This window comes from Contarinia nasturtii, unplaced genomic scaffold, assembly GCF_009176525.2.
Source record: "Contarinia nasturtii isolate CC-2019 unplaced genomic scaffold, AAFC_CNas_1.1 Cnas_scaffold_1037, whole genome shotgun sequence".
NCBI lineage: Eukaryota > Metazoa > Arthropoda > Insecta > Diptera > Cecidomyiidae > Contarinia > Contarinia nasturtii.
This window is the reverse complement of record NW_022198383.1, coordinates 4,304,876-4,320,478: the sequence shown is the minus strand read 5'-3', so window position 1 is coordinate 4,320,478 and position 15,603 is coordinate 4,304,876. Positions and strand designations below refer to the sequence as shown.

General features: G+C 36.2%; 2 protein-coding genes across 2 annotated transcripts in view; both read right to left on the bottom strand.

Annotated features, from left to right (window-relative positions):
* Window positions 1–5,622, bottom strand: part of LOC116343569 (netrin-B) — a 57,990-nt gene extending 52,368 nt beyond the window's left edge. Inside the window, exons 1-2 of the mRNA XM_031771705.1 lie at window positions 1,239–5,622; window positions 643–1,048 (exon numbers count right to left, since the gene is read on the bottom strand). Of these exons, the coding sequence (XP_031627565.1) occupies window positions 643–1,048; window positions 1,239–2,003 (1,171 nt within the window). The 5' untranslated portion in view covers window positions 2,004–5,622. The remainder of the gene's footprint in view (window positions 1–642; window positions 1,049–1,238) is intronic.
* A 6,565-nt stretch (window positions 5,623–12,187) lies between these two features.
* Window positions 12,188–15,418, bottom strand: LOC116343680. The gene is made up of 4 exons (XM_031771885.1): window positions 15,278–15,418; window positions 15,109–15,216; window positions 15,045–15,048; window positions 12,188–12,321 (listed from the first exon to the last, which is right to left on the bottom strand). The coding sequence occupies exons 1-4, from the start codon at window positions 15,416–15,418 to the stop codon at window positions 12,188–12,190; spliced, it is 387 nt and encodes a 128-aa protein (XP_031627745.1).
* Window positions 15,419–15,603: the final 185 nt, after the last annotated feature.

Below are 15,603 nucleotides of genomic sequence, written 5' to 3'. Positions count from 1 at the left end.
TCACATTTCCATGTGGAACAAATGCAATTACCAGCCAACATCCGTTCGGTACTCCAAAAAATGTTGCATGGAGCCGCACATACACTCAATGTATGCAATGTGTAGCAAACCGTTATCTAAACTCGAGTATGTGTGTGTGTATGACTCGCTTATGCAAACATTTTGTGAGAATGCTTCTGAACGATGCAAAACTTTGATGATTGAGTCAAAAATGTATGAGAGCTACACACGTATGTCGTAGCCAACCAAACCATTCAACTACCATCAAACGAGAATATGTTGTTAGCACATTTCTTGTCGCTCTCAAAATATTGATTTTAAATGATGAATTTTAATGCGTTCAAACTGTGCGAGATTTAAGCGAAGCCACAAACGATTACAACGATACAAACTAATCGAAAACAAAATACATTTTCTATGCACACACACACACACATTCCGGGCGCGATGAAATATTATTAAAATGAATTTTTCATGAGCACACAAAATCCGAATAAATGAATGAGACAAGTGGGAGAGCGAGAGAGAGAGAGATTGAGGGGGGTGGGGCAGATGAAGAGGTAGATTAAAAATGTAGCGATGCGAACGACAAAAAAAGTGTAAAATGATTGAATAAATATGTATGTGTATGGTTTGGCTTACCTTTGCATTCGTTGGCATCGCGATAGGTTGCTCGGCCCCAAGGACGATCGAAGAAATATGGTTTACACTTTTCGCAATCACGTCCGGCGGTATTGTGCTTGCAATCACAATACAATTGACCCTTATCGTCGGTGAGGCATCGAGATGCATGACCATTGCATTTGCATCGGCCGCCAACAGCAAAATCAGACACCGCATAATTCTGTGTTGACATTGTGCTCATCGTTGACGATACGAGATTATCGAGCGGTGATTTTTTCTCCTTCGACATCACCATCGAATCGGATGCATGCAATTTATTCGAATACAATTTCGTTTGTTCGATCATCAATTCTTCATCAAGCACATCCGATGGCATTTGCAAGCGATGGAAGATTATTTTGATATCGGTAACGGTCACCCAGTCCTTTTGCGGAAAAAATAAAATCAAGTAAAAACAGACATTGGAAATTCAATTATTTTTTAATGTAGTGAAAAAGCTGCAAACAGAGATAGCGAAAACTAAAAAAAAGTTCAGCAAAAAAACAGATTGGGTTTGAGAGTCATGTTACACGAATGTTATTAATAAAATATTGAATCAGTACAATGTTGCATACCTGTAAAACAGCCGATTGATCAAAATTGGATGCACTGGGTCGACCCTCAAGTGTACTAAATGCGATACGGCCACCATACATTCCGCTGGTTAAATCGCCACTGTGACGATGTGTATCAGAGCAACGTGCTTCCTGTTCATTTGCTTTGGTGATTGGGGCACGATTTGGACGACCATAAACCCGTCGACACTGTGAACTATAGAATTGGAATGGTTGCCATGTGACACCATAGTCAGCGCTCTTGTAAATTGCAATCGAGTCCGGTTTGAGGGATTTTGGACAAAATTGTAGACTAACATATGTCAATTCAAATTTTTTGCCCAAATTCAATGTGAGTGTTACATTATCGGGTGGTGCATTTGGTCCGTTCGGCGGTTGAATTGGATCCGATCGCCAGCAAGTTACATTATTCGGATTATTTAAATCGGTGAGCGCAGCAGGCGAAAATGTTTTCTGTGGATCACTTCGATCGCATACATAACATGTGTTATCGTATGGTCTCATCACATCGTTTGGTTCACAATAACGTGATGGCCCATTTTGACCACAAACACTTGACGCCACGATTTTTGATCCATAGGCCGCATTCACAAAGTCGGGAATGCATCGTTTGGCACGATCGTCTGAGTAGCATGGATCAGTTTGCAGGGCTTGTACATAGTTGCTCTTCTTTGGATAGTCTTCACCAAACGTGTAGCCCGCATAACAATGGTGAAACACACAATAGAGAACAATCAAGTATCGATTGCACCAATGTATCATCATTTTGGGTTCTTGTTTTTTTTTATCCGGTTTCGTTCAACAACAAAAAAAATGGTTCTCTTTAAATGATGATGATGGTTCTCGTGCGAGAGTTTTGATTTCGGTAATTTATGTACTCTTCTTCTTTTCTTAAATCAATTATATAATCGTTTCGTTTTGATGATTCTCTCTCCCGGTGAAATTCATAGAATTTTTTCAATACAAAAGAGAAACGAAAAAATAAAATAAGGAGCAAACCTTAAGCAAATGTCTAACGGATCGTTTGAGAAAACGATATGTTGCGTTCTTCTTGAAAATCACAAGCACACACAATCCGACAATTTTCCTTCTTCGTATCGTCTATCGTTAAGTTAATTCACTCACAACAGCTCCGTTTTTGAAACACAATCTATGTTAAACGATATGAAACACACCATTAATCGTTTAACCAACGAGTTAAGAGAGAAACGATGCGCTCTCTTGCCACAATTCAATAAGAATTGAAGATGAAACACACACAATTTATTATTTCTATTCTGATGAGTGTTTTTTTTTTGTTTTGTTTTGGCTTTTATCTTCAGCTCGCGCGGTCCAAAGTAAAAGAGTCGAAATGCATTCAAAACGATGTATAAATAATGCTCTCGAGATGGAAATCAAATACCAAAACCAGTGGAAATAGCTACAATTCGATTGGTATGCACGATACTTTCGTCCGTTGTTATGTTATGAGTGTGTTTTCTTTTCTCTAACGACTTCTTTCTATCGGTTCTGTTTTGTTCACGTCTATACGTGTGTGTCTTCTCAAAAAAAATTATTATTAGTTATCTAAATTACACATTTTCTTTTGCGCTACTTTATCGCATCTGAATATCTCTTCGATCGCTTCTTAGATTTCTATATGATAAACTGATGTGATTGGGATATGAGCGGCTGTTTCGTTGGCAACAGGCTCATGCATACGCCGATCGATTGAATTTGGCCGATAGAATGTTTGTGTGTCGTTCGTTTGTGTTTTTTAAGCAAACATTACACAATTTGATATTTCTCTCAACTATCGTGTTGTTCGTTTGTTGTCTCGTGTCTTTTGCCTGGGCGTTTTGTGCTTTCATCGACTTTTTTTTTTTGCTACAACTCCCTGGAGAATCCAATGACTCTCTTTCCGATTACTTATGGGATTGCAAATGTTATGTTTTTCTGCTGTTAAATTTATGGCAATTTGATTTTTATATTCTCGCTTTTTTTGTGGCCAAACGCAAATGCAGTATTACATGTGGTTCTGAGCTGATGGAAAAAAAGCGCAAGTGCTATTCCACAATAAATGGCCGATTAAAACTAGTTCAGAATGAAAGCAGACAAAATGAAAATGTTGTCGATTCAACAAATTCGTTGGAATTCACTTCGTTTTTCTCTCTTGGAATATGGCTACTCAATTCGATACAGTGTGTTCTTTTTATTCACTATTCAAATAGCATAATATAACTTTTTAGCACTCGATGTGGAAGCGTTTTTTTTGCTTTTAGAAGTTTGCTTTTTTGTTTTTTTTATCGAATAGTTTCGCGTAAATTATTTGATTACATTTGTATGTATACGTCTTTTTAGCTGAGGTAGACTTTTGTCACTACATAATTTGTTTGCTTGTTTTGTTTTGAGTTTCGTGTAATTTGCGTTGATCGCAATTTACTTTCAGTATAACAGCAATGTTGGAAATTGTCGATTAAATTTTTTTTTATGTGGCAATCATCGTAATTTTGTCATTTTCAGTGTGTCGTTAAGAATTCAACGAGATGCACTGCACCAATGGTTATATCTATATATATTTATTTGGAATTCGTCGATTCACTGGATTTTATGATAATGCGATTGCAATTGTTGATGGCTGGTGAATGGCAACAGCACAACAAATGAAACAGAAAAGACAAACTTGAAATCCAATCGAAAATTGTTGGTTGCTTTGTTGTTTTTTCTTATTCGCGAGAATATGTCGTACCTTTATTCGATTCGGAAATTGTTTTCTTTTCGTTCGATATATAATTTTCGTATTCACATTTTCTTCGTGAAATGTGGTGACAGTGTGTCTCTTTTTTTTATGCCATTTGCATCCTTTTTCAACTTGAAGCGTGTATTTTGGTTTATGTCTCAATTTTTCGCCATTGTTTGTTCAGTCGTTTCAAAAATAATTCAATGTTTCTTCTTCTTTTGCCACACTTTTTCTCACCGGATTACTTTTGGTGTTTTTTTTTTATTTTGCATATGAACATTCAATTCGCTTGTGATATCGCAAAACGCTCACACACTATTTGCACTTTCTGAGAGCAATGAGAGATATGTCGTTGATTCGCGACACAAAACAAAAACTCACACACAAAACTGTTTTATTCACTGAACGCGCACGCTGCGAGTACGAGAAGTGCGTGCAAAAACACCGATTTTTACACGACACTGCCACAAAAACGGGAATGCAAAAGAAAAACCGCACCGTTGCATTGGCAAGAATTACATTTATAAATATATTTTATGTTCGATGTTCGATTTAATCGTTGGCCGTCGTTGTCGTCGTCGAAATTGTCGTAGTCGTCGTCGACATCATCGTCGTGGACATTTGCTCAAAGGTTTTGATTTTTTTTTTCGTCGATTCTTTGGCCGTCGTCTTCGATTTTATTATTATGCACAGCACATACGTTTTTTTTATTATTATTGTTCGCCTCTTTGACTTGATTCATACGATGCTTTTTATATTTTAAAGTTTATACACTGTGTGTATGTGTCGTTTGTTGTTGAATCGCAACTTTTGCCAATCGTTGTTGATATCGATATGGTGGCTAGTCAGGCATTAAGGTGGACTCGAATACAATTTATTCGTTTCGTTTCGCCTGTCGCGCTGTTTATTGTCTCTCTTTCTCTCTCTCTCTCTCGCTTATGTTCGTACAAATCGACAATTCTATATCGCGGCCTGTCCACTTAAAAAAACAAAAATTGCGCTTTCGCGTTTTGGCTAATTCACGGCGAATATTACAATGACTTCTATTTATTGGTTGGAGCGAGCGATTGTGATAGCCAAATGCGGAGGCATATAGGCAATAAATATTACGCCGATTAAGTTTTTTTTTCTCCTTCAAAATGAAAATCTCACACACCGTATTTGTGCTTCACTGACGTTGCTATCACTTAAGCTCTCGCACCTTGAAATTGCCTTTCCTTAGTTTTTTTTTGTCTTCTTCTTTTTATATTTGTGTTTTATCAAATATTATCTTTTTATGTATTTATCACTACTGAAAAATTGTCGTATTCAAATTTGCTTGCACGTTTTGCAAATAAAGCGGTAATTTTGAGTATCAATTTACATTGGTACGATAATCGAAAATACCAACGGATCTCACTGTAGTTATTTAACTGTATTTTTTGTTGGTTTGTGACTATTGTCACACCGCAAAACAAAACAAAATTTTGAATATTTGGCTTTGATTTTGTAGCTTCACATTAAATTCGCATTTGATAACAGAACTTTGTTGATTTTTGTATTTCGATCCCACGATTATACGTTTGGATACGAGCGACGTGATGTTTTCGTTAAACGGCTTCGTAAATCGCTTGATGAAAAAATACGGTATGAAGAGAAACCAGCATACACAACTGCCGAGTTCCGACTGTGAATTCGTTCTATCTGTACCGTCTATCGTTGGACTTCGATGCTGGTTTATCCGTTTCTCGTCTCAGCCAAAGTGAGAGCGAGTGAGCGAGACAAACAAGAGAGAATACACCGAAATGGAGAGAGAAACATATCTCTCTCTTTCGCTGCGAGTGTATACACATTCAAGCGGCTGTATTGTATTGACTGTGTGTTGGTGTCTTGCAAATCGACGTGAGAGAGCGAATGAGTGCTCGAAAGAGAGAATACGTACATTGTAAATGCATGAATGCAGAGCAAATACGAGAAAGATGCATGAGTTCTCTCTCGCTCTCGATCGTGTTGTTGTTCGGTTGATTAATGCATGGATGCTCTTCTTTGGCTGAAGTGCGTGTGCATACACATGTAAATCCAGTGCCGTTTTTTTTTTTGTTGTTTTCGTCTCGAGAAACTAAGGATCCTACTGCTACTGTGTGTTATTCTGCAAATTTCTTCTTAAATGCTTTTACCACATTTGGATGCACAGGAATATGTGGCCAAAAGAGGAAAAAGAAGCAGAAAAAAACAATCCAAGAGCATATTTGGCGAAAGGTGAGGCAGAGAAACAACGACACATTCTTTCACAAAGAAAATTGTAAAAACGAAAGAGAGCACAAGCATTCGAGACTGCAAATTCATTGAAACCCTAATCAAATCGAAACCAGTGCTAATGCATTGTATGGACGTGAATGCTTTTTTTTCTCGAACATACAAAATAGAACCTTTTTGAATGAGAGGACTGAAAAAAAGGAATTCCAACAATGGATGCTGCTGGATGCTGCCGTTTGTTGCAATCCAAAAGTCGGAGTTCGTTTCTTGTTAACTTAAATTGCTTGAAGTGTATGTATTGTTTTTTTTTTTCGAGAGAAATAGCAAAAAAGGCATTCTAGTTCGCTAAATAAACCATTTTGTCTACATTCATATGTGTGTTTACGTACTATCGTTTAGATTGGCCATTGAAAATTGCTTCAATCGCTGATGCTGCTACTACCGACTAGCTCTCTTGCAGGCGCACACATCGCTGCATGTATTGGATTGTACATATCGAAAACTGCGTTTCGTTTCGTTAATGAACGCATACCGAAATGATGCCATTGGTGCTCACCGTGTTATAGACAAAGAGAGTGTTGCGAAAGAGAGAAAAATCGTCATCATCGTCAGCCGAAGTTTGCAACACAGCACAACAATACTCAGTCAACGTCGCACAGAGTACCAAAACCGTTTCACATATAAATAGGTATACATGATATCTGTCTGAACTGAAGTATCCAATTCACCGCACATTATGATTGCCATTCGCGCGCGCTCTTTATGTTGTGTGCATTTGCGTTCCTCTTTTTTTTCATTCCTTGTTTCGTCGCAAATTGTGTACGCTTTTTCCTCTCTTTCTCTCTCTCTCTCTCTCTCTCTCTTTCTATCTATCTCGTTCTCTCTGTATGTGTTGGTGTACACAAATAGGCTTGCATATGGCTTATGCATTTAGCACATACGCGACACATTTACCATTGGACATCTGTATGAGTTAGTTTGCCATGATACATGTTTATTAAATTCGTCTCGGAGGCTATCGCATGCACCTTCGTCGCTGAATCACAGTGCACATTTGCCCACTGAATATGTCGATACGCGTGTTATTTGTCATTTACCGAACCCTTCGGAAAAACGGTTCGATCTCTCTCTATGTGTCGCGTATCGAATTCATTTAAGTGATTTTTTGATTTCAATCAAATCAATGTGAAACACAAATTCTTTTGCTTTTGTTGTTCGAATAATGAAAAAAAGACGACAACGACAACCGAATAAATTCGGTTCGACCGCCAATGAAGAATTTCATGCTAAATATACACTAATTTCAGATGCATAAAATAAACGTTTTGTTTATTTTCTCCACATCACTCTCTCGCCAGCCTTTGCAACGGCAATGCCATTCGATATTTCATCATTTTTCATTAATGCGCCGCACAGTGTGCAGTTTTGTTCTCTTTGTGGCAGTTTTTCTTTCATGTGGCAACCGTACTAATTGTCATTTCACACTATTCGACCACTTAAACTTTGCGCTTTATGTTATTTTTATGTGTCATTTTTACCGAGTGTATGTGTGTGTATAGTTTTTTTTTTCATTTCTGGATTTTCTGCCAGGTCGATTGGTTCTTTTTTTTCTGATTGGTTTTTATCACCGACCCTTATATACTATATTCATTGCTCGATTCCTTCTCTTCATACTTCGTACGCGCTCATGTAAACAAACGGATTTCATCGACCATTAAATATTTATACGATATCTTTGGCATCTCAAGCATTGATGAGGTGCTAGATTTGTAGCGCTTGAGAAACATTAGTAACATTTAATCTAAACATAACAAAATATCAATTGCCAATGAAATTGTGCGTTGCGATACAAACTAACACACACAAACACATGCATGATCCCAGGTCCAGATGAAAATGATGGGAATGTCAAAATAAAAATGATATGTGTTCGATATAGTGATGCCGACACTTCTATGCATCAATATTTTTGTTCCATTCTTTTTTCATCTATTCACTCAATTCTTCTTAATTCCCTTTCAATTCTTAATCGAACTGTGTGTATTCGTGCGCAGGTTAATCTATAGCATCTATCAATTCCCTGGGGTTTCATTCGCTCGCTCTCTGCCGCTCTTCTATATTTTTCTTTCTCGTTTTTGTGTCAGTTTTTTGTTATTCTTTATTTTGATCTGTATTTTTATCGTATTTCTTTCTTTAGCCAGTGCCTAGAGACTCTACGCAGTTTTTGTGTTTGCAGCATATCTTTTGACTTCGGTTTTTATTGCATACACACAAAAATTCATATTTCGGTTACGTTTGTGAGAAATAAAAGAAAAAAAATTCGGGCGAAAAAGGAAAAAACCATGGTTTTTTATTGCATTGAGAAAACATATGAAATTTTCAAGAAAAAAAAACCCACATCTTCATTTTTCTGCTCAATTCAATTCAAACAAAAAAGGATATTGCTGCTATTCACTTGATTTACCCTCAAAACGATCGAAAAAATTTATTCCGGGTATGCGAGTAAAAGAGAGTTTATCCACTTTCGATTTTTCGTTCTTTGTCATATTGTGTTCGCTGCGTTGTTATTTCGAGCCCCGTGATGAAATTCAAAATTTACGTGTGGTTATTTGCAGCATTTCATTTTGTTGGCGTTTGATTTTTTTTCTTCATTTGTTCTTTCGCATTCCAAACGTTGAATGCAATTTAGCGTTGAGAAAATTAGCTACAATTCATGCATGTACAGGGGAAAAAACCCAGTTGTTTAACAATGTTTTTGTTGTTGTTGTTGTTTTTCGATTCGTTTGGAGATTGGCAATTTAAGGCAAAAGTCATATGATGAAAAGTGAACGACGACGCACAAAAACATCGTTTTACCGGAAAAAAGTAACAACAACATTTTCACCAACAACAAGAAACGACAAGCACCACTGTGTTGCATGCTATTTGTAGCGATTGAACTCGTACATGGAATAATAAACATAGTAATTTGTTGCGCTCTCGGTCGAACTTTAGATTTTGAATCATTCATTTTGTTCGTTCGCTCCTTACCGTTTTTTTTTCGCAAACCGTAATTTCACTATCTCTCTCTATCTCGTTCGCCCTTTCTCTATGTGATTTTTGGCTCTCGTTTCGGCTGTTGCTGCTGTGAAATCGAACGGTGACTTGTGCATACAAATTGCGTTCGGCGCCTTTGTATTCATGCACCCTCATCAGGGCTATTTTTCAATTTCATGCGACGTTGTGTTTTAGCCGAATGATTCGACGATGGTATTATAACGGAATATAGATAATCCCTCGAAAGATTTGGCATCCGCACAAATAAAATTTGTTGTGAAACAAGTATATAAAATGGATTTTTGGGCAAAACCAATGTACAATACATCAACATCAGAAGCATGCGTTTTTGTTGTATTCGGTGGTGGTACTGTTGCTGCTGATGTCGTTGTTGATGTCAAACACCAATACACCACCAATTTTTGCCAAAGTCGGAAAAATACGAGATGAACGACACAAACAAACCCATACATACAATTTTAAATAGAAAATGCTCTCGGCACCTATGTGCCTTTGTCCCGTTGTTTACTTTACAAAAAAACAAATGAACTTTTGATCAGAGATTTGTTTGCCAATTTTATATATGAGTCTGTGCTTTTCTCTCCTTTTCTTCTCATTCCCTTTTCTCGCTCAACAATATTTATATGCCGATGGCCGTATCTATATTTTTCTCCCTGTATAGATCTGTCTGCGCCATACATGTGTGGTATCTAAGGAAGAATTGGTGCCGAAAACCGGTGAGCCAAAACCGTAACTATTGCTGATAAAGCAATTCCGCATATTCCAAGCTGGTGAATGGATTCGAAATCAAACGTTGATTGTTCTGCATGATATTCACGTTGTCCATAAACTAGTGGCTCGTAACCAATGAATTGCCTGTGCAAGCGATAGTGAGCGAGAGAGATATGTGTGTGTGTGTGTGTGTGGTCGAGAAGCTAACTATCATCAGTCGAAAGTGCTTAGAATTTTTCCATGTGGACAATTTTTTTTTCTTGCTCTGTGTCTCTTTAATATCCCTCTGGTTGTGTTTAGTTGTGATTTGCGTTCTACTCTGTACACCTCTTACCATAATGCGGATTTTCCACAGAGCAAATACGTTACCTATATCGGTCCATTGAGCACAAAAAGCATTTCGAATGCAATTCAAAACTTCAACATCGAAACAAAGAGAAATGACTGAGATAATAAAATCGGTATATGTGCATGGAGATTTATGAGTTTATTTTACGACGCACCAAAAACACACACACAACTTTTCTCACTCTGTGATTCTTTCTCAAAACAGATGAGACTCTTTCATGTATAGTAAAATCCCCAATACAAATTTTGTGCACATTTATGTGTGGGTTTAAGTCGTCTTGATCTCACTAAAACGATATAACATACATATAGGTAACGATTTGCCAAAAATCAACCGACGAAAAAACTTATTTCAACAATTGCCGTAACGAAGGAACAATCTTCTTCAATGGGAGTCACACCAAGAAAACATTCATACATTCACACAAATCGTCTGACATCACACAAAAGACGTCACATAAACGACACAAAATAATATTGTTAATGGTATTTTAAATGAAAAATTACCTGAATTAGTTAGAGAAAAGAAGAGAGGATGATGCGTACGGTAGCACAAACAAATCTTGTAGGAGTTTGTGGACACTACAAAATGCGGTACATTGAAGAAGATGTATTGTTGATACAAACACACACACAAAACATACGATTTTTGAATGAAGAACAACAACAACGAAAAAATGGAAGAGAAACCACAACAGCAAGTAGTAACCCATAAGAAATATGTCATGTGATGAATGATCTCTATCAGTTTTTCGTCACCGCCTGACACAGTTATTTTGCTCAAGTCGAAGATTTTTCGCTTTGACAATCCCAGCGCGATATAAGTAAATATTTTCATGATTTTTCCCTGCGGAAGTTTATGAATTCCTTCCGTTTCCATTGTTTATTATGCACAGGAGGAATGTCTCTTGTTCTCTTCCCCCTCTCGTGCTTCCGATATCTTTCTCTCGGGTAATTTTTTTATCTGCAAGACACGACGTCGGGTATTTGCATTTTTTTTTGTATGCACGATATACAATGATAAATAACTTATTTTACTGTTGCGAGAGAGTATTTTTCATTAGAATTTAAAATTTTCTCTCTTTCGATCTTTAAGTTAAAAAAGTATAGTATCAACAACGTTCGCTGTTTAAAAAACCATCAAGCTAATGGAGAATATGATGACTGTGGAGAAAATGAAAATAAATATTTGTCATTTTACTTTCTCTCTCTCCATCTCTGCCCTTCTATCTCTTACTCTCACTCTATTTGTAACTGTACGTACGTACGCATTATACAAAAAAATATGAAAAGACAAAGTTGTTTGAATTGAAACTTATAATAAATGATGCAGAGGAAACAGAGCGTGGTCGAATGCTTAATTTTCTTTGTCTTTTCGATCGCAGTTGATGCGTATAATTCAACGACAACGGTGTGCGTTCAAAAATCAATCACTGTCGTCTGCATTTGGTGTGCTCTCAATATTATTTTTTTTGCATCGTTTTTACATATAAATATTTATTCATATACGAACGAAATTTTGATGATGACCAAATCTTGATTTGACCTAACGACCCACCCGTATATCTTGAAGGCAAATTGATGCAAACATTTTCCATATTCACCGTTTTTCGAATCCACTTTATAAAAATGTCCATCATATTTTCGGAACAGTTTGTTTATTCAAAGGGAAACGGTAGAAATATTTTCGTGCGTTTTTTTTGTGTGCTATTTATTTTTGATTTAAGTGAGTTAATTGAAGTAAATCAAACATTCATTTATATTTTTATATTCATTGTTTTCATATGCTTTATCCTCTCTCTCTCTTTCCATTCCCCCTATCTCGGCCGCTCATCACCAAAGCTAAGTGACGGAGTGAAGTGAATAAGTAAAGAAGGCTTTATGTCTTGAAAATAGATTGAGAACAGATGGGAGCGTGGCACCAGTGAAAATGTACATTCATCCAGCGTCGGAAAAATGATGATGGGAAGGCGGTGAAAAATGGCAAATCCATTTGCAAAAAGCCGCAGCAATCTATAAAAAATAATAACAATAATAATAAATAATAAAAAAAGGCAAACAACACATTAGCGTTCAGCGTCATTTAATACAATTTAAGCGACGGTTCGGTGTGTTTACTTGTCTGTATTTTATCAACTTTTCATTTTGAGCGGCTAATTTTATTTCAAATATACGCACCGACAATGAAAACGTGGAGCATTTTAAATTCGACATATTTATTATTAATAATATTCCATCATCTTCATTTCCAAATGGCGCGAATGAAACGAAACGGAACGTTTTTTTTTTTGGTGAATCGTTTGTTTCGTTGTCGAAGCCCAAAAGACGGATATAACGCATATCTCTCTGTTCCTTAATAATGTAAAAACGTGCGCATAAATCCAATTGACGATTTAGCTAAACGGTTTCCTGTTTGAATGTTTGTGCCATTCATTTAAGCTCCTGCACTGAATCCATCATCGTCATTTTGTAATAATAATCTCAACATTCGCTACTTCTTCTGAAATATAAGCAGCGCGTCGCATCTTCCCGAAAAAAATATGAGTTTTAGCGGTCGCCCAGAGCAATGCTCAAAGTATTTGCATACTGATAATGGCAAACGATGGCTTGTTGTTGCCTGTGAATTCATTTTTCTCTTTCTCGCACTCCATTTTTACGGGCTCAACATTCCATTGGCAAAACAAATGATTACAATTATTGTATTGCGCCATTGCCAGGAAGAGATGCTACATCCACACAAGCTATTGTGTGTATCTTGGGCCTCTAATCTTCGAATCATATTCGAGATAAAAACAAGAATCCCATTTCTATGGTGATTTCTTTCCGTTTTTTGTTTGCATTTCAACTAAATTAATTCATTTAAACAAGAAAATCGACTCGCTTCATTTTAATGTAAATATCATCTGCTTTGACCTGAATAAACAGTAAATTAAGAACGCCCAAATGCGATTTTAGTTCGTTTTCATTACGCTTTCATCTTTCATAATCTCCTCCTCCCTCTCTCTCTCTTTTACTTGCGCTCACTCCACAAAATATTTTTCGAGCAATAATTTTTTGCAATGAATCACAATTAATTCTCGAATTTATGGCCAATCGAAAAACAACAGAAAGACAAAAGTTAAACTAAAAGCACGATTTATCATTTTCGATTGATTTTCATTTGAAAATAAACGAGCGTACGCGCACCGCACATATAACATTTAAAAGTGCCAGTCGTTGGTTGTAAAAGTGAAAAAAATAGTCAATTAACCCATGCCATCGTTTTTACGAGCTATTTTTTGTGTGTCACACTACATAAAACAATGAATCTTTTCGCGCTCGAGCACAGCAATCACAGCGAAAGTATTGAGCATGCCGATTGATTTATGCACTTTCAATTTTAGTAACAACAGAGACGAAATGTTGATATGGTCTCGCTGAATTTTACCCGATTGAATTTTACCCGACGCTTGTCAAAAGATAGTCGAATTTTGTCTGTGAAAAGAGACGTCGGATAAAATTCATTTTAAGTTAAAAACGACTATGGTAGTTGATAGTTGTTTCAAAGAATTTAATATTCATTTTTTTGGGTTTTTTATAATTTTTTTCATATTTTCATTAATTAAATTAAAAATTGGTTTCGTATGTTATTCGAATCATTAATTGAGATAAAATTCGAAATTAATTGAAGATTTTCCTTGACATTTTCAGCCGGATCTAATTGGGAAGACGGCATTCAGTGTCATGGTCACGATCAGGTATAATATCATTGTATAAGTTATACATTTGATCCAGCGAACACCTTTCTCCACAATTCGGTATATTCAATGGCAAAAGGATTTCTTCCTCACATTTTCTATAGAAGATTTGAATATAATGCTCTTCTTTGCCAACTTTGTATAATTCCAAATGCAAACTCGATGCAAATGGGGGTACATGCGGCTGTGAACAAGAATAATTCATTTATTTAGCTTTCATATCAAATTTTAATGCATATAATTACCTCATCAACGCCAAGGCTGTGCAAAAGAGCAATAATTGTCGAATCGTGAGCAGAGTAGATCCACAGTGAACGATTTGGCTCCAATGTGGAGTTTATCTTTTGAGTGAATCTTTGGAACATTTCTTTAATCAAAAATCCAGAATACAGTCGAGCCAATTCTTTTGTAATCGTCAAAATTTTAAAGCCAAAATCTTTCATTGACTCCAAAGCACCATTTGGTTCAATGGCTTTTATTGCCCAATCGGGAAGTCTTCAAAATTAGATACATGAATATGGTTAGTTGAAACTGTATTACAAATAATTATTCGTTACGTTTTGTTATGAAGACTTTGGACAAGTAATACGTCATGTAAGCAGTAAAAATCATACATGGTCGTCAAATTCGATCCGCACATTTTCGACCAGTACAAGATATTTTCTTTATTTTCTTCAAGGATACGCAGCACTTTTGGTGACTCAATTTCGTATTTCTTGAGAGCAACAGAATATCTTGGACAATTACTGCCCCCACGCAACCAATAGTCATAATTAGAAGGCATTGTGTGAACTGGAGTCGGTTGCCATGCAATGTCTTCATTCCATTTTTCTTCAGCGTGTGGTGGAAATAGGCCAGCTAAATTGGCAAGTGCCGACATCAAAGTGCGATCTTCGTCAGACGAATGCACGTATACTCTCTTTGGTGAATATTTATCGCCAAGAAGTTTGTGATATCTTCTTCGAAAAAATTGTCCCAATTGGAATTGTTGTCTTTAACCTTCCTGTCAACGAAAGTTTTTAACAAAAACCATTTTTATTGAAGTACAATCAAAAGTATTTACATTTGTGAGTGCTCCGAATCCACCAGGCCAATGAGACTCATTAATATATGGGTCATTTGGATAAAGGTCAGGATAACTGTTAGTATTTCGCTGACCATGACGATAGAGCTATTAATTACATAGACTTTTAATTTACATCATTTATCAATTATTTATTTTTTGTTCTTACAACATGCGCAAATATTAATTGGCTTTCATTTGAAGGCTCAGGAGCACTTTTTCCTTCCAAATTATTTACGTTGTCGTGCGAAAATATATCACAGGCACAAAATAAGAAAAATATTAAAGCAATTACTCGAGAAGACAACATGTTTGAAAATCAAACCAATTTTGGACTGAACAAAAGTTTTTGACTAACTAAAACTGTTCAAAAACTGGATATTATATTTAATTCTAATATTATATTCTAATTTTTTTCAATTATAAAAGTTGCGGAAGTTATTATTGATAAGCGCACATGACAACTTAACTTAATCATAAACTGAAATGGACACT

Coding starts and splice junctions, on each gene's coding strand:
- LOC116343680 (XM_031771885.1), bottom strand. CDS start 15,418: ATGTTGTCTTCTCGAGTAATTGCTTTAATATTTTTCTTATTTTGTGCC. Junction 15,217..15,277: donor AATTAATATTTGCGCATGTT/GTAAGAACAAAA, acceptor TGTAATTAATAG/CTCTATCGTCATGGTCAGCG.